This window comes from Bombus flavifrons, chromosome 12 (assembly GCF_040668555.2).
Source record: "Bombus flavifrons isolate JBK064 chromosome 12, iyBomFlav1_principal, whole genome shotgun sequence".
In the NCBI taxonomy this organism is placed as follows: Eukaryota; Metazoa; Arthropoda; class Insecta; order Hymenoptera; family Apidae; genus Bombus; species Bombus flavifrons.
In genome coordinates, this window is record NC_138453.1 from 9314736 (window position 1) to 9334481 (window position 19746).

Genomic DNA, 19746 nt, shown 5'->3' on the forward strand with positions numbered 1-19746 from the left:
GAAAGAGAGGAGTGGACGGTTCGAATAATCTGATTAGCCAAAGTGTGTCTGATCGTTTAAGGTCGACCACCGTTTTCATCATCGCGCTATCGCCGGAATGCTTCTGTTTACTCTTGCTCTCGCTTTGCATACTCGAATGAAGCGAGGAGTGTTCCTGAATCCATTAACCGTCGTTTCAGCTTCCGTTTACTTAACACCGTCGCCACGGGGCCACACGGCGAATCTGCCAAGAAAGCAAAAACCTTTATCAGCCAACGACAAAGTGTCGGCACGCCGGTCTCCATTATCGCGAAATCGTTTCAGTTGTCGAAAGATCGCACGTGCAAACACTAATCCTCTATCCGGGCGTTTGATCGTTTTCACCCCAGCGATATCCTTGAAACAGCGGTATCCTAGGATAATACAAGTCGCGGTGTTCCTCTTCGTCATCGGACTCGTTCCTCCGGACCGACGACTGTCAACTGCAACGTCAACGTGAATTACCCGCGACTCGACGAGCCGAAGAACCAACCCCCTATTTCTCTGTCGGTGTAACAAAGTTCTCTCCCGGCTGGTTACCAGCGTGCTTCATCAATTTTAATTAAACCAGCCTTACGTAAACCGTCATTCCCAGAAGGTTCGCCTAGGCACGCAAACTTCCCTTTCCATCGTTACCATCCTTCAACCGTTTGCCGAAAAATTCCTTCGGATGCGTGTCGGTTTAATTGCTGCAGGGTGGAGCGCGGAGGATCGTTTTTCGAGGGAAAAACGGCCAACGGGAAATCGAGCGGATTTGCATGCGCGAACCGCCGCTGAATTCTTAATCGAGTGGAAACAGATAATGCCCCCCGGAGAAAAGTCACCCTATTAACCCATTAAACACGCCGATGTCCTATTTACCGACTCTTTTATTTGCCTTCGCCGCCAACGATCCTGCCTCCGGCTGTGCACGCGGCAATCCATAGCGCCGAGATTAAATTTCACATGGAAAATCAAATTCGACTCGCCACTTCGGCTTCCATTTTAATTCCTGATAATTTCAAAATGGGACAGCATTGTCAATGCTCGCCAATGTATACTTGAACGTTTATTACAGTTGCGCGAAATATGTTACGCGAGTACGTGTTCAACGAAAGATCTTACGCGAATGTATACGGCATGATACGATTGGCAATTCGTAAAGTTGGAAACAAATTCAGAAATGTAGAGATATACAGGGTGGTTGGTAACTGGTGGTACAAGCGGAAAGAAGTCGAAAATATAGAATAGAAATTTAAAAATTTTAAAATTTTAAAAATTAGAAAAATAACGTCAATCGAGACAACGATAAACGTTCGAGACGTGATAAAGTGCACGCGTACCGAGCGAATATTCAAAGTCGATTTTCTCGAAAACAAAGCCTCAAACGAAAAATTTTTGTTCTATATTTTCGACTTCTTTTTTCGCGTAGAATCACCCCCTTTCCGCTTGTACCACCAGTTACCAATCACCCTGTAGAAGTTGGCAGATATTTGTTGTAAGAAACATACGCTTCGCCGGAGTCGCAAATTGAACTGTCTTGTACCAGCAGAATTATTCACTATATTAGTAATCGCTTTTATTAACTGTTCGTTCTATAATCGTAATAGTATTTATACATTTACGTGAGAAACGACTCGGTTAATGGGCTAACTCGTCGTTCATCGCCTTTTTCGCCTTTCCGAATCTACTAGCAGGAAACAAGGAAGCAAAAGTTATGTTAACGGGGAGCTGAAAATCATAGTGATACAAATTGCTAATATGAGTGAAATAATATTCCACGTTTATCATTATAAGAAATTGACTCTATCATTCCAAATCGTAAGAACTTCATCGATTATGAAACTAAAGGGACGATATATTTAAAAGTGGAAATATTAGGTTGTCCGAAAAGTTTCTTTCGTTTTGTCGCAAGGTGATGATAGATGAACAATAATTTCTGTTTCATATTATTTTATTGAATTAGGTATGATTCATTTCGTTCTATTTCTATTATTATAATAATAAAAAGCAATAAGTTAATATAAAACAAAAAAAATTGTGCGTCCACTATTTCCTTATAAAACGAAAGAAATATTTCGGACAACCCAATATATAGAAACGATGCACTGTATGCGTCGCAACGGTAAAAGCGTCTATCGAAAACGGAAACATAGACACGTCCGGCTTTGGGAAAGTCAAAGATGGATTCCAGAAGGACAAACGTATGATCACGTGGAATTTGCATATGTACCAGCCAAATCGTTTGGACAGAACGAGCAACTTAGGCGACCACGTAACGACCACAATCGGCGTTGAAGCAGACTCAAGAAACTTCAATTTTACGGAAAGTCTTTGGTGCGTTTTGGTGCCTCACTCGAATCACGCATAAATATTTATCAGTAAAGTAAATCGAGCACCGGACGTGAAGGAACGATACGCGGATCTAACGTGACGGAAATTTCACTGGGAACAAAGCGTAAAGTTACGAAGGTAATTTGAATTTAAAAGTCGCGCTCGTCGATAGATTTTAAAGCGGACAGAGCAGATGCAATGAATAACCGCGAAGAACTCGACCTTGTTATTCGAACAATTAGCGCCATTGTGTTTCCACTGAGGACTTATTAAGAACTGTGATCTTGCGCAGAGTCCTGGCGAGCTTTTCCGCAGCTCTCTGCGAGTTCGATCATCTCTTGTCCTTTTCCATCGGCGATGCGAAGTTGGCCGAAGGTGACGCATAAATTGCACCGCGTGCGCCGTTTCAATTTTCCCTCGTAATTTCGGGGCTTTTAAAAAAGTTCCGCGTAAAATCTCATTTCTTCCCACGGAAAGCAATATTTGCATGCGCCGACAAGCTAATATCACTGTTTACTTGGAAAACATAATAATCGTCCGGCGTGCGAGCCAAGTTCGCTGACGGAAAAAATGGCAAATTCTTGACAGACCATGGACAGCTTTTTTAATATCGATAGGGAAAAAAAAAAGGAGAGAAGAGAAAGAAAATGCACCGATGGGGTCGGAGCTTTTCCAACGCGAGCTTGAGCGAACGTTACCCGAACGAATGATCGAAACTTTAATATTTCACGCGACTGTGAAAACGCTCTCCCAATTTTCCGCTTGTACAATATTTTTTTTTTGTCCGCGGTTTCGCAGCTCTCTTTTGTGCATTTATATTTCTTTCCTTTTTTATTTTTTTTTGTTTAACTCTCACCCTATCAGAGAGTCTTTTAGTCTCGTTGTTACATTGCATAACAGAGACATGCAACGTTTTAAAACATATATCTGCCAAACGGTTTCGAAGCGGTACGCCAATCACGATTTGGAATTTGCCTGAGAAAAAGCGTTACGTGTGCCGTATTACGTTGGAACGTCGACGTCGTCGCCAACGGTAAACAGCTTGCATAATAATATCGTGGCATCGGTGGAGAGGCGGGCAAATAAACAAAGTTTCGCCCGGGAAGTGGTGCTTGTCGCGTTCGCATGGAGATCATGCGACAATTTGCGTCAGGAAGCTAAGCGGCGAGTTTCCGAGATAATCTCGATCTCGCGTCCCCGAAGCTCTCGATCCCAATTTCGGGCGGGATCGTCGCCGAGAATTTTAATTCGACGCTTCAAAAGCGGGAAACAGAAGCGTTCCGACAGCCTGCTCAGGAAGCGAAAAGGGGACGACGACGTGGCTCAAAGGGAGAAATAAAACGCGAAAGCTTAGCGTCTCCGTAAAACTGCGTATTACCATCCGGAGGAAATTATAATTTTAAATCTGGAATTAGCATTTCACTTACGTTCACCGCGAACGAAAATGAATATACAAATCGAAAGCGAGCTGCTGACGTTTCGAAAAAAAGCCACGCGGAAACAGGTTGCTCGGTAACGATTTCCTACCAAACGATCGTTCGTTTATTTATTTGTTCAGTTACATAGAAGAAGTGTTACATGCTTTGGTGCGCACAAGATAACACGTGGGGAAAAAGAGACGCGACCGAGGAACAAATTACAACAATGTAGGTCGCAAAGCTTGTTTCAATGATAATAGAGATCGACCAAATATGCGATAAAAAATATTTTGGAAAGTTTGAGAAGAATGAGAAAACACTGCTTTATTCATAAACGTAATATCAAACATTATTCTTCTGTTGGTCGTGTGAACGAAATAGCGTTGGACGACCGCTATATCTGGCGGTAAGACGCGCAGACCTTTGTATGGAATGCTTTCAATATCGTTTCTGTAAGATTTATAGCATGAAGACCAGATAATACTACCATAATGATAACGATAGCGGCAACAATCGTTTCGTACCGATACGAGGGAGATTACGAGAGGGCTACGTGATATTTCAGAAGTTGTTTGGAGAAAAGAAAAAATACGAGAAGTCGTTAGTGAAAGTTCATAATGGATATTCGCGATGCTTGTGTCCGAAATTAACGACCAGAGCCGTGCCTCTCGTGGGCCAGGTCAGGTGCAAGAACCAACGCGAAGAAAGTTTAAACAAAAAGATTCTACGAGGCAAGCTTTCGAATAAAGGGGGTCGCGCAAGTTTTCGTTAATTCGAACGGGCGAAACTTCTCTCCTCAGGTTAACATCGTTGCTCATTGAACTCGTTGCATCATCCTGCCATAGTTATTTTCGTTCTGGCGTATCACTTTTGATATTTTCCATTAACGAACCGTTTTCGAACAAATACTTGGAAATATAATTTGCTAGATAGACTGGTCAGCTTTCCGATTTTCAATATTTACCGTATCTTCTATGCAGCTAATTAAATTTCCCGTTTGATTGCGATAAAACTGAAAGGGATGCTCGTTTGAATTTCCCTCTGAAAGTGAAATTGCAAATTCAATTTTGATTAATTTTATAATGCTATATTGGAACTGTTTTATTTCGCGATTAAATCATCGCAATTTCTGTTACACTGTTTTATTGCTGACAAAAGTCGAATCGTTTTCAACGATAGTGACGTTTCCTATGCCAAGCGTTCGGCATAATAACGATAATTCCAATGCAATGGTCGACACATTAGCATCTCTTGCCCCTCGGGACCTTTGTCACCTCTGACCCCGTCATCGAAGCCGCTTCCCGTCGAATCTTTTCTTTATCGTACCACCAGGTTTGTCGGCTGTTTAACGTAAGAACAGCTCGCTGGTTCTTTTGAATAGAAGGGGAACGTTCGTCCGGATTTAGCCACGAGGGCAAAGGGATTCGTTCTTGGATTTCCTTGTTCCTTCCCGGTGGAAATGGAGATTCGTGAAGCAACCGTTGTCACGAGAATCTTCTGTGGAAACGATAAATGTGGACGTTTGAAATTGAGCAAATTTCCTTTGAAATTTTACTCCTTTTTTCTTCGGGAAATTATCAACTTCTTCAAACTCCTTCCTCTCTTCCGATTATATTATCGAAACTTGCAACTTTTCTCTCATTTATTTATTCGCGCGACGATTTATCTAACGATCAACCAGCGGCGAAAGTTTTTCTCTGTAATTCTTCTGTTTTCCAGAGATTCTGATCCGTCTTTCCTTTCGATAATCTCGAAGAAAAATAGGAAAGGTCATGGAAGATATTCTTAAGACCTCGTTCTCGTTTGTTCGTTTCTTTATTTATTTATTTATTTGTTATTTCGTTGATGGGAAAATTCATCGATAACAAAACTAGGGTAAGATATTTGACTATTTGATCGAGACTTTCAATGATCGACTAGCGACCTCTTCTCTCTTCGAATGGCATTTGAAAAGTCGAAGCAGACAGGATACCGCGGGAGAAAGGATCGAAAGACGAAAACGAAGGATCTCCCTTTGATTATAGGGGCGAGCAGAGAGTTATACACTTAATTATGAAAAGCGACGATACTCAACGCGCGGTACACGGTGAAAAAAGAAAAGCGCGCTGCTCCCCTGTAACGGAACCGTCGAAAGGATTCTCGAAAAGGGGGAAAGCAAGGAGAAATTTCATCCGGCTGTACGAGGAGAGGAGTTTTCGAGTCGGCAGATGAACTTTGAAGGGCCTGCTGGCCTGGCTTGCGCCACGCATACCAACCTCGCGCCAGCGATTCGTCGCTTTTCGCTAGTTCAGCGCGCGATTCACGAGGACGCCTAGACGACCCGTCCCAAGCAATTTTCGTATTTCCTCGAGAATTATGCTAATTACGAAGCTCGCTGTCGCGACAGCAGGGCGTGTGTTTTACCTCGTACACGTTGTTTCGACCGAAGAAGAGCCGCCTCGAGCCTTATTTCGTCTCGGCGAGAGAAAAAGCAGAACGAGGATGGATGACACACGCTCCGCTGCTGGAGACGAACACACCGGCTACCAGCTCCGGAAGAAATCGATTTATTCGCTGTTCCACAGCTCGCAGGTCACCTCTCCTTCCTGGCGATACACGCTCGACATTCACGGGGCAAATTGGGAACGACAAAAATACGAAGATCGATCGTTCGAACACGTTGCCACGGAAGCTGGAAATACAATTTCAACTTTCCCAAGTGTAAATATTAATCTGGAAACTTGAGTATGAATTTTTGAATGCGATTTAACCTTTTGCAAGCCTACACTGGCTACCAAAAATATTTGCCTGGAAATTAATTATATCCAAGTATCGATCACGCGGATACGCTCGTACGGAAATCCAATTAAATGAAATAATTCCAACTTTTTCACGTTTAAATTGAAACTTTCGAACGTAATTTATGGAGCGACCAGATACTTACATCGAAAGCTCTAAAGATATAAAAATCTCGCACGTTCGAATTACCTTTCTATTCGGTTTGAACCGATTGGAATAAAACAAGCAATACGTTTTTTAACTGAAATTTTCAGACGTTCGCGCTAGTTTCTTGAAAGCGCGAAAAAGTAATTTGGGCTTGGAGACGCAACGGAGGATTAAAAGATGACCGGTGAGATTAAATTCGATGCTTCTTGAGCAGAGACTAAAGGTGACTCGTGTAAAAGGTTGTACGGTCTTTGAGACTACGTAAGTGGAACTAGTCTGCATTTTGTTGCACACTCGTGGGACTCTCTGCCATACCAAGCATCCTCTAAAAAGAGAAATAGGTTCTTTAAATTGAATCACGGACGTTAGGGAATTACGTGCTTCATTTTGCGTGTATTATGGAATTTACGAAACGACTAGTTAATAAAAATCCGATTACCCGCTGCGTTGATTATGCTAAAAGGACAGAAAATCCGGGCGTGAATAACGGAATAATTAACGAATCGTCGGAATCGTGTAACGCGATCATCGCCGATAAATACGCGAAACTGTCGTCCTACCAGCCTGTCGAAAATAATCGACGACACGAAGAAAACTGCCAACGCGTTATAATGGACATTACGTTTAATTGGAAAGAAGTATCGATCGAATATTAATCAACATTCGTTCGCCGAACGGACAAACGAATCGCTGAAATTTGGTACCAATTGTCTGCTCTCTTGTTCGAATCAGAATCATCGAATAAATGTACAATTAATATCTCACAATAATAAAACATTGCTCGAGGTAAGAGAAAATACAGAATTTCACTCGAAAGCATTAAAAAGCTTGCTTACGTACGCTATCGTTCATAAATATTTATTACTTTCCGATAGAGTAACGTGTAAAAATTCTGCTAAATTTAACTCTATTGCGAACCTTGAATTTTTATATATCGACGTCATTCTTACTTTGACAAATCTAACGTCTGGAGACAAACTTTCGCATAAAATCGAATCAAGAGACATTCGTATCGATGACGATCGTATCGTACTTTTCTAGAATTGGAAAAATCGTTTAACAATAGAGAAAACATAATCGCGCGTCGAGAACGACCACGGAACGCAGCAAGTTTACAGAGGTTTATTTCAAATGTATTTTATATATTTCCATACGGTAATTTGGAAATATGGAAATATGCTTATGGACGGCAGTGCACATATTCGAGAGGCATCGTTCCTCTGTTATCTAACATTCAACCATGATGATAAAAATACATACAACGCCACGTTCTCGTGGTTTGATAAGTTCGATCGAGATAGTGGCGAACTGCGTGATAACGGAACAACGAGTTTTATTCAATCTCGTTTGAAAAATGTATTATAACGTAATAGTTTCTATTTCACAACCAGCGTTGATCTTCGATCTCGATCGCAACACCAACTAATCAGTTAAATGAATCACGATTGAAAGAATCCCTTTATCATCGTCTATTCTCCACGAGGAGGACGCAAAGTAGTAGCTCGATAAAAAGGCCGATCTTTCAATAGGAATTTCAAAGTCCACCAATAATTTTAACCGACGAGTGTCTCCTCTCTCTCTCTCTCTCTCTATCTATCTCTTCCCCTCTTTCGTTCTTTCTCTCTTGCTGCTCTTCTAACAAAATACGTTCCTATCGAAAATTACACGCCATCGAACGTGTCCCGATTCTAGTCCTTAATGAATCATAATTTGCCGATCCGCTGGTTCTCTCTTTCTCTGTCTCGTCATTCTCTTGTACGATGGCGGAACGCTTGGAAACCAGAGCCGTACAAAAGTACCAAGCCTCTGGCAATCGAGGCAGGAAAAAAGTCGTGGGAACCAGGCGGAAAGTGGGTGGACCGACTCGCAAATGCGATATCTTGCTAACGAGCCAGTAATGTGCGGCGAGTCGCGCCAATAATTTCAATTTACTGGCGTCGAAGGTAGTGCGCGGCTGGTGGTGGCTGGTCGATGGTACGTCTCAAAGGGCCACGTACCTTAACTAGGAAGTGTTTTTTTCATTTATCCTTTATTTTCCGAATCTTTATTCTTCTGTTCTTCTATTTTTCGTGTACTTGGGGTAACACCAGTGTCTTCTTGTAAATAATTATTTACCAACTAATAAATAGCAACGAGTCGATCAATTACAAGTTACAAGTGATAGACTTTTATTTTATAATTCTGTAATTTTGCACGAAACGTATTGCAAGATCTGCGTTTGTCTGACTAACAGACCTGCTGATATTTTGCCAGGAAATTCGTTGATGTTCGTAGCTTGTGACGCGTAAATCCTCGTTACTTATTAGTTAGACTAGAGCATGAAGAACCTGGTATTCAAGCTACAGCTCTGATACTCGAAATGGTAAAAGGGAACATTCCCTATTTGGTAGTACTAGCCCGCGAATAGTCAACGCAATCTCGTGTGCGGTAATTATCGCCAAGCAAGATAGATCGAACGTTTCAATTAGCGGTTATCAAGACCCGTTACATCCGATGCAAGATTTACGCTCGTTGATTAGGTTTCTGTACAATTGGAAATTGGAGATACCGTGGCAGAATTAAACCTTGCCAAGTTTCCACGCATAAACTGAAAGCAAAGCTCATAGCTGTTGAAGGGTTTGCAACAGCAACCAGATAGCATATTTAAATTCTATCTATTAGAAATGAGAAGAAGATACAGGTTTCATGTTGGAAAGTGCAAAAGATTATTATTACGAATATAGCGTTACATGGCCTAATAATCTGTTCTGGCGTTATACAGAAATTTGAACTTCTCTCATCCTTTCAAAAGCGTATCAACTGTTACAAGTTGAACATCATCGTACGTTGGTACTGTTTCATTTCAGCTGCTTCAATCGTATGATATTACACGTCAGTAATACACCCACTGATCTCGCTTACTTAAACGCTCCAACGATCTCTTATATCCCTTTAGATCTTCTCTCATCGTTTCTCTTTTTTCTTATTTTATTAGTTATTAATTCTTCGTATTTAAGTTCTATTTCGTTATTTAGTTAGTTTCATTAATTACATACTACCCAGAATTACTACTATTTATCAAGTTTCTAGTAATTACGTTGAAGTGGTCACCACTTGTAAGAAAACTCTACATCTGGTCTTTTTAGTTTTCTCAAGCACTGAAGCCATCGACAGCGTATAAACAAAAGACTGGGACGAAGGCAGACCATAGACAGTAGACAGGCGACGATGGCTTCGGGGTTTTCAGTTATAGGGTAACACAGCTAACGTGCGGATCTGCTCCAGCACAAATTATATTCCTACTGGTACTTACACTTCTGTATTAAAGTGTATTTTCTACCTTACAATTTATCCACGCGTTTCTCTGTTTATACATGTAATCACCTCAACAAATTATAATTATTAATCGATTATTCTTTTAATCGCGTGTCAGTCTACTACAAATTTTTCATGATTTTGGCCTTCGGTTGATCTTCGTTGTTTACTCGAATCCCTGCACAATATGATAAATATTTTTGCTAAAAAAGATTGAACAGAAACTAAGAATATCGGAATATCTGACTTCCTCGACAAAGAGCACCTCGATTCGTCGTTACACGAACCACGATAATCAGGCTACGCGAGAAACAATGAAATTAGAAGAATTTCGAGCTCGTTCGAAAATAAAACACCTGTAATAATAGGTTGCTTCGGTGAGATGTCAATGCCTCCGTATAATTATTCCAACGCGTAACACTCTCATAAGTCTCCTCGAGATGGCTACGGCTATTAATAACCTTGCCACCAAGATTCACGTAACACGACTAACTATAGGCGCATTTAATAGAACGGTGATATCTTTCCGACCGAAAGCTCCTCTCCTGTTTCTTCGTCCCCTTTTCTTCCAACCGTGTCCCGAGGGCGCGGTTTGCACTTTTTAGCCGAATTTCCAGACCTCGGCGACACCGACCGCCGCCTCATTAAGGAGTGACGTATCGACCTGGGAAATCGGCGTTATTCTCTACGGTTCTTGCAGTAATCAGTGCGTGGCGTTATCGCGAGAACGAATCTACGCGCCATTACTCGCAAAATTCGCGCACCCCTCGAGACTCTTGTCGAATTTACCGAGCACACTCGAAAGATTGAATTCGTCGTACTTTACAGTCGCGTAACTTCATAGCAAATTAATCCTTTAACATTCTGACTCTTTTAACGATTGATCGCGTTAAAGGTACAGGGATTTTGTTTTCGGTATATTCGAGGGATTATATTCTGCGAATGTAAAAGCACAGGTTGTGCATTTTTTACGCCGTTCAAAATGCTTTTATCTTTGATATTTAAAAATACAAAGCTGTAGGAAGATGTACAATTCGATAAATCAATAATAACACGATAACGATTATAACAAAAAGAGTAAAAGAGGTAACGATACAACGTACAAAAATAAAACTCCAAATTATCGGGAATAAGAGCCGATAAAAAAAGGGGATTACTGAATATAATGATCATTAAAAAGTTGAACAGGTACATGAGAGATATCAACTTGAGCTTTGTGAACGATATATACCATACGTATATTTTACCCACCCGATACAACTATAAGGCGAAGCACACGTCTTAATTTTTGTATAAAATATTATAATTTCGTTTCGACAATGTCTCCGTATGTAGCTCTTTTTGCGCACGTCACAAACTGGAATAAATTCGACGTTTTAACATAGCCGTGTATCTAACGAGCATGGGCGTTAAAGAGTTAAAAGAAGGAAATCGTTGTTTCAGCCTGTCTGAAGTTCCTCTTTTTTCCCAATTGTCCGTACACAGAGGCCAGCGGGTCCAAGTAATTTCGCTAAAGATAAACGAGAAGTCGTTTTTCGACGTACACGTGAAATTAATTTCCTAGCAGGTTGTTTGGCCATTTTACAGTCATCCTGTTTTCACATCCACCCTCGAAACTAGCACGAGGGCGGAATAAAAAGATTAGTGGGTGTACTAGTATCGATGGACCAAGTAGCCTTGTCATGCCAACGTCCCCGGAGATTGACCATACCGGACGCCGTAAATAGAAAACGATGGATAGAGGTTGCTCTCGGTGAACAGGGGATACGGACCACCACCTATCTGCTCCGATAGGCAACGGTCGTTCCTCCTCGTGGAAGGAGGAGATGTCCGAAACGAATGAGTGAACGAAAATAAAAAAAAGAAAAAAATAAACGACATACAAAAACGAGTAAGAATGGAGAAAGGAGAGACAGGAAACAAAGAGAAATAGGGGAGGTTAGAGGGAGAAAGGGAGAAAGGAAAACGTGACAGGGTGAAACAGTAGTCATGGTGCGTGCATATGGAGCTCAAGGTTAAACCTTGACCCTCCTATTCGGAACTGGAAACTTACCACGCCCTAAAGATGAACCCTCGATCCCTTTCTTCCTTTTCCCAAATGCTTTAACCGCTTTTCTGATTTATCCAGGCTCCTTGCAATTTCTTATCGCGCCGCGTCTACTCGGAAAGGAATTCTTCGAAAGTTAGGAACTTCCGACGCTTAAGATTCTTAAGCACGCCTTAATCTGTATTTCTCTTTAGCGAAATACACGAGCTTCTTCGAGAAGTCCATTCGACGCGTATGCGGTTAGGCATTTGGCGAATTTGGTTGGACGAAACGAGGGAAAAAGAGTGGAAATCCAGGGTGCAAATAGAAGCAGAGTGAGAGGGGGAACGATGCGAACGCTAGACGCGCGGCGAGAAAAAAAGTTGCTTAATTATTCAGCGGGGAAAGCGAATGGAAGATGCGCCGAAAGTTAAATAATTACATTTCCAGCAGCTGGCTGAAAAGCAGAATAGGTTAATTAAAATGAGCAGCATGCAACACCCGCCATACACCCGTGTGATATTCACGATCCGTTGAAACATTATGTAAATACGGTTAACGATCGTTTGTTCTCGGTTCTTTTCTTTTTTCATCTCATTCTTCTCGTTTTCGGCCTGCGATTCGCATGGTCCTTTTCACACCAATCTCGACGGTCGTAGATCTCTTCTTTTTCGCTTTTCTTTCCCGTCTTTCGAAACCTGTACGCGGAAGATTAAAAACCATCCTTTTCCCATTCGTGATTATTACAAAAGAGCACCGAGTAGCTTGAGCTTTTATATTATTCGGCCTGAAAATTCCGGTCTTATCTCGTCCACAATGTTTCACGGACGTCTCCTCCCGGCCCCTATCCTCTGCCATCGCCACCATTCTTTTCGACCCCGGCGATACGAGTATTCAACGCGTGCCGCGTGCTCTTGCAAATTTTCAATCGCATCAGTCATCGCGCGGTTTCGAATCGCTGCCGAGCATTATCTGTATCTGGGAAAAGCTCAAAGCGCCACCCACTCGCGTCGATCTGTCCTTTCAATTCGTGCTCTCGTACACGGTGCATTTAACCGGCTGCTATACGTACAACTCGCCATGTATTCTTTTTCGACGCTTACGAAAGGCTATTTACCGTTGAATAATTCGCCGTTTCTCGAATCTCGCATTTTTATTCTTGTTTCTCCTTGTTGCTTTTTTTCCTATTCTCCGTTTGAATTTAACAAACGGCAGGACAGCGGTTTCGTCGAAAATCTCACAGACTTTTTTAACCTTTGCTCCAGCAAGTGCTGGATCGTTTTAATCCAGCGCTTACATTAATCCGTCTGTTTATGTGGACGATACAAAATATAATATTGCAAATATACGACTTGCTATAAATACACGCGGTTGTTCTTTTAATACGATTCATGGCGCACCAACATCTTACACTCTCTTCGTATCAAGTTCAATGACTTGAACTTTTCCAAATTTTGAAAAACATATAGGTACCGTCCTAAGATTTTCGAGCTCTTTTATAAACATTCGTGTGTTTCCTTCAAGGAATAAATTATTTTATAAATCCCAGTACGAGTACGAGACATTTCAAAAAAATAAGATGAAAATTTAATATGAAAAATTATCTTCCATAATGTTCGCGTCGATCAGAGTGAACCGCAGTTCGAAAATTGAATGGTCGAACCTTATTTCTATAAATCTCGGCGTCCGATTCACACGGTATTAACCAGTGTCGTCTCTGGTACGTTTACAGATCCAGAAAACAGCTGGCCCGAGAGCGAAGGTCACCGGCCATGGAATATAATTAGTCCGCACCACTTATGGAACGTCAGGCCAACTATGGGTACACTGTACGCTGAAACGCTCACGCTAGTCGTCACGAGATCTACTTGGAAATCGGCCTTTGTCCAACACGTGTGCCCACGGACAATTTTATTTCCTTCTTAAAGCGACTCCTTCGTTCTATCGTTTGGACCATATGTCACGAAAGGAACGTCAGGAAATGATCTGCGCATCGATGGTCAGTATCGGCAAATCTTTCAAGGGTAACCAACTTTTTTTCCAGGAACTTCCATGGACTTCCTGTATTCCTTTAAAGGATCCTTAGCGGGTCGATTGTTCGACGAAGCCTTGGACGAGCCTTTGGATTTTCCAAATAGCAGATAACCGATGCCAGAGTACATAGTAATTACGACAGCTGTAATTGCCGGTGTATTAGCCGTTGCAAATGTCGAACCTGCCAACCACAAGGTTTCCCTCGTAAACCTGGGGGAAGGAAGAAGATCGTCCAATTAACTGTCTCGTTTAATTGAATCTTATTTCCTTTTCGCTTGGTCCAGTTCCATCGGGGCTTCCGCGCTTAATCGCGCAAGCCGAACGCAATACCTAGAAGAACAACCACGGACAAAAGTAATTTCAGCCTCCGCCTGGTAAATCACGGGACAATTTATTGTACGATAGAAAAGACAGAGTTAAATGGAGCAGCATTTTTGTGGTAGTCGTTGGTACTTCGGCCTTCGACAGCTCGCAAATTGTCGTCGAGAGCCGCTCGAATTTTGTGAAAACGGACCATACCACGTTTAAATGCCCGTCCAGACACGGGGCATTCTTTCGAATTTTTCAGACAATTCGTTTTGCGGCGGATGCCACGAGGGAGAGAACAGCAAGCAGAAACGAAGTAGAGGAGTTTCGGGAACCAAGGGGATGCGGGGAGCAATTCCCCGGGACGAGTCGAGGCGGAGGTGCAGGTATTCTTTTTAAGGCGGAACACTTTACCGTTGCTCGTTCCACGCTGGTAATGGAGAATCTCCCAGCCACCCCAAGGAATTAATTCGGGGCTAACGCCGAGACACTCCCCGATATCGAGTCACTTCGTTCCACGGGCCAATGTTAGTATCTGCTTACCACCCTCTCGGTTAGCTTTTCACCGTACTTAGCCATTTCGACTCCTTCTTTTCTCTTCTTGTTCAGCGAAACGATTTCTAATTTGTCCTCTAATTTGTCCACGATCCTCGAATCCGTTTTACTGGGTCACTTGAAAAAAGGAAAGAAAGAGGATAGAGAAAAAAAGAAGAAAGGTAAAATGTTCTCTGTATCTTTTTCCGCCTCTTACGTCCACTGGCTGCATCTGCGTACGTATTCGTTGGATATTTGGCTGCGATTTTTGTCATCAATTGTGCGCTTAAGCAGTCGCAGTAGCCCTTTATTGCCAGGGACGCGGTCTCCAAGATGAAAAGCGAACTCCTGGCGAGCTTCCACCAGAATTAAGAGACACTCGAGGCGCTTTTTAATTAGCACGAAAGGACATCATCGGAAAGAGACAGAGCTTCGGTCCAAATACGTAATTAAAGCCGTGAATGGGGTAGTTACAGTAACTGCGTGAAACGTCATCGACTGCCAGTGAAATCGGCCGGAAAACGCACTCTTTCGGAAGCGTGCTGGAGCAATTCCTCTTCCCACGTCCTCTCAAAAACTCATTCTCATAACTTTATCTATATTTAGGCGTGAAGCTTCTTCGTCGTAAATGCAAATCTTTCAGAAATTTGTTTACATTCTCGCATCGAGGAAGCATCACGGTGGCATCCCTCTTTCACGATACAAAGCACGTGTTATTCGCCGCTACGCATTTCTCTAAAATTCTTCCAGCGTAAGTAAAATACCTGCCCTTCAAAAATTCGGAAGATTCCGCAAGAAAATCAGAAACTGCCATTCGAAAACTTCCCCCACCCCCTAACTTTACCTACGCCTACTTTATGCGTGAAATTTATTTCATAGACGCAAATCTTCTAGATTCTCGTACGAAGGAGAAATCACGTCAGGATTTTCTTCACGATGCGAAGCACGTGTCGTTCGCCGCAGAATCTGCTTCTCTATGGAATTCTTCGAGTATAATCTCTCCCCTTCTGACGAAAATTCAGAAGATTTCGAAGAAAAGCAAAAAATCGAAATTCGAAAGCCTGGTGTTTGAGTAACTACACACAGGATGCCTTTGAAAGCATCTTCGGGCGCACGAAGCGCGCGCGAAAGAGATGAACGAGATCGGGGCGCGAGGTCGAGGGAGGCTGGCACAGCTTGAAAGGGAGGGGGAGAACCCGAGGGCCGAGAAAGAGAGGGAAATTCAAAGATGGCGCCACGCGTATGCCCGACAGAGATAAAGCACAAGGGTTAAAGAAAGACGTGCACTTTCGTTGGCTTCCCCTCTCACAGCGACGAAGAGTGACCGGGCCGAAAAGTCCGAATCCGATCGTGGAACGGCTCAGTAGTGCGCGAGACACATTTCCCGACGCGTGTTCGTCGCTCGTATCGATATCTCTCGATGATTCACGAGCGTTGCGGCGAGAATACGCGGCGACCAATCCCCAGTTCCGTTACATCAGCATCCGACTACGTGGGTCCTCGACGATTGGCTCTCTCTGCGCTGCGCTCGAGTATCTCTCTCTAGCAACCAGAAAGGGAGAAAAAGAGATGCACTCGTATATTTTATACTCGCGATTCTGGCTTATTCTCGTACGAGATACAGCGTGATCTGTTCGCTGAGGAATCGTGCGTGCTTTTCGTGTGAAACGAGAAATTACGAGCTTTCGACGAAGAGGAAACGTTAGCGAGAATTCAACCAACAGCCGAGCGACAGAGAAAGGGAAGAGAGGGAGAGCAGAGCAGAGCAGAGCAGAGCAGAGTAAGAGGGTATTTTGGACGCAGATCGATCGGTCGCGGCCGCTCTCCGGTTCGCGCCATGTGACCGGTCAAAGACCAGTCTGCATAGGAAAAGAGGTTAGAAAACTTATCCGTTGTCTTTTTCGCGTACGGTGGCCGCGTGGTGTTACGTCCGTTCGTTGATCGAGAAAATGAGAGGTGTCGAGTAGCTTGACGTTGTCAGTAGCGCGCGAGCCAGTGAATGATTCGGTTGTTTTTCATAAAGTGTGCATCGGTCGCCTTAGTTGTTATAGTGGCGGTCTTCGAAGAGCGCGATCGCGAGGGAAAAAGAGAGCAGCGGAGTTTGCTACGAGAGTGTGTAGTTGTCTCGGGTCAGATGTAAAAATAAAAGGAAGCAGACGTGTCTCAAGGCTATCGCGCCGCATATTGTCTCGCCAGGAGCGTAAAATCACGCGAGAGTCTCCCTGCATGCCGTTTATTTCATTCCGCCGATATCCTCCGACGTAAGCGCGCGCATCCTCTTATCATCGCTTCGCTCGTATGCTTGCACGGTTTACACGCGAGAGTGTTACTAATATAACCCGCTTTCCGAGTGGAGCTTTTGTTCAGTGTCACGAGTTTATTCTTCGTCGCTTGAAAAAAATCGCGCGCTTTAGGAAGGAAATAAATTAGATCACGGTAGTTTAAGTAATTAAATGTCAGCTGAATATAACGTAAAGCGTATAATATGTATATATGGGATTATAATATTAATTCCTCTTGTTTTTATATTTGTTACTGTAAAAAATAGAAAAAACAGGACGAATTTATGTTACAACCCAGTAGTATAATACAATCTAAGGATTAATTCCATCGTTGATATATTGGGAACGACGAAACGTATTTTTCGTTTGTTTCGTTCTCGATCTCTTCTCTCGCGGTATCTCGATTCCGGTGAGACAAAAAGAACGCGGCTTGGAACAAATGCAGGGTTCGTCCGTGCGTGAAATTCTACGAGGTTCGTTCCGAGAAAGAAATCAGCTCGAAGTAAAATAAATAAACGTGTGTTGCTTCTCTGCATACGTTCGATACATCGTTAGCACTTTTTCGAGGATTCGTTTGTGACAAACTTCACTATCGTATACATATATAGCAAATATTTATGTATCTAACCTCTTTAGGGCCGATAGTTAGTAAAATTCGTTTCAGGAAGATAATACGATCTACCAAGATCTATCTCTTCATGGAATCATAAACTTTGAAAAGCACGTGTGCTCGGGCCACGTGTTCTGTAACGTTACGAAAGAATTTTCCTTTATTCTTTTTTGTTCGTAATACTCATTCTTGCGTTTTGTTAATAGCAAGCGAGACGCGAATAGTTTATTTCTTTTCTCTCGATTAGGAAGATGTTTTAACATTTTCTTTCGGGCTTCATGTTTTTTTTTCATAAAGATATTGTTAGAAAATTAATTTATGGGACACTGTTACGTACACTAAAACAGTAAATGGCATTTCTTGAACGATTAAAATATCAAGCCAGCGTTAGGAGCTATATGTATATGGCGTGTATAGACAGATAACGTGTGCTTATCTAGAAAAGCAGAATTCGTCTGCCAAAACCTTGAGCATTTCCGATTAACCTCTATTTATTAGAGATTTATTAAAGCTTGCTGAATTATGATTCCTTCTTATTTTTCTAAGAAGAATCAGAATATATAACATGATGAATATATAACATAGTAAAAATTATTCTTCTTTTCTTCTCACAGTTGACAAATTTCTCGGAGAACGCATCTGGATTAAAGAGAAAATTCAACATACGCGTCAGTACTCCTCGAGAGGTTAAAATATTTGCGATAGAATTGCGACAGTCATTGAAGTCAGCGAGGAAATTGAAGCCCAACGAGACAGATAAGTGGGTCGCATTCGCTTCTGACTGCTGATTTCTGAATTCACTGTCGCTGTTGCGAATCGACGTCAATGAGATCGATATCAATTAAGCCACGGGCCGTTGATCGCTGGAAACCCCATAAATGGCAATCTGCTTACACCGGTATTTCCTGGCAATGTCTAACACACACTGACCAAGTGTGTTTAAACACAATCTATATATTTCCTTCACATTTTACTAAAAAAAAAAAGGAGAAGGAAAAATGGAATTTTAACTCTTACTTCATTTACCGTATTTTATTTCATTTCAAAAATTAATGTAGCGTGTTTGAAGACGTTATGTGATCTTTTTAAAGACTATTAACACATAACGCGTAGAATTAAGTACGTGAAGCTATCTGGAAACTACATTTCTTTCATTTTCCATGGAAACATGGTGTTCGCGGAAATCATGATCTGTATCAACGATTCCCTGCGGGCATCGAAAACGAAAGAAACTGGTCAGTCTGGACCAAGGTTAGAAGATTGCTCGTGTTGTATAATAGCCACGCGAGCTTGATTCAGGGCCGTAAAACTCGGGAACTCGCGAGGGGAGATGTGGTCTATTTCTGTGCACACGTTGAAAACGGAAAACGTAGAAGCTTAAGAACGACATGCCTAGTTGGAATCATAAGTGACACTCTTTTTATCTTTTAATCGTCGAGCCAAACAAACTTTTCAGATAAAATACTTGTTAATTCCTACCATCGAACCAACCAATTATCGATACTGCTTGTATCTTGTATAATTCATGTTTTTTTCCAAAAAGATTTATCGAGATAGTAACATCGTCATTTTTGTTCTTAATATGCTTGTAAAGTTTGAAATGAAGTTCAGGTTCTTTCAACTATCGCTTGACTTGAAAAAGAGACATTGTTACATTATATTTTTAATTATAATTTACATATATACGCAAGCCGTTTTATTTTCTATTAAGTATACTCTGGAGAAATCAAGTTACTCGAATTGAAACTCGAATTCAAGTTGATTGATCTGAACGAGATTTAAGAATCGTTCAATGCTCTTTACAAATTTTCAATGGTCTACCGGTTACCAATATTTATGGAAATATTGCATTAACAAAATTTACTTTCTTTCGTTTCGCTATCGATATTCACGAACTCTGTCGTTCTTTCTTTCCCCCTCGCGTTCATTCTCCATGTGTGTCCCTTAGTTTACTTTTTCCTGCATCTCCAGATGCAACCGGAGAAT

General features: G+C 42.0%; 1 protein-coding gene across 2 annotated transcripts in view; it reads left to right on the forward strand.

Moving 5' to 3' along the window:
• The window catches only part of LOC138185624 (uncharacterized), a 132984-nt gene extending 113568 nt beyond the window's left edge, over nucleotides 1-19416 (forward strand). The window contains exons 5-6 of one of the 2 annotated variants that reach the window (XR_011174684.1): nucleotides 13727-14861; nucleotides 15763-19416. Coding sequence is in view for 1 of the 2 variants with exons in the window: in XM_069124699.1 (XP_068980800.1) it covers nucleotides 13727-13777 (51 nt within the window). In the remaining variant the exon portion in view is untranslated. Of the gene's footprint in view, nucleotides 1-13726; nucleotides 14862-15762 lie in introns of those variants that run through there. The other variant, XM_069124699.1, reaches the window with a different exon arrangement.
• The last annotated feature ends 330 nt before the right edge of the window (nucleotides 19417-19746 follow it).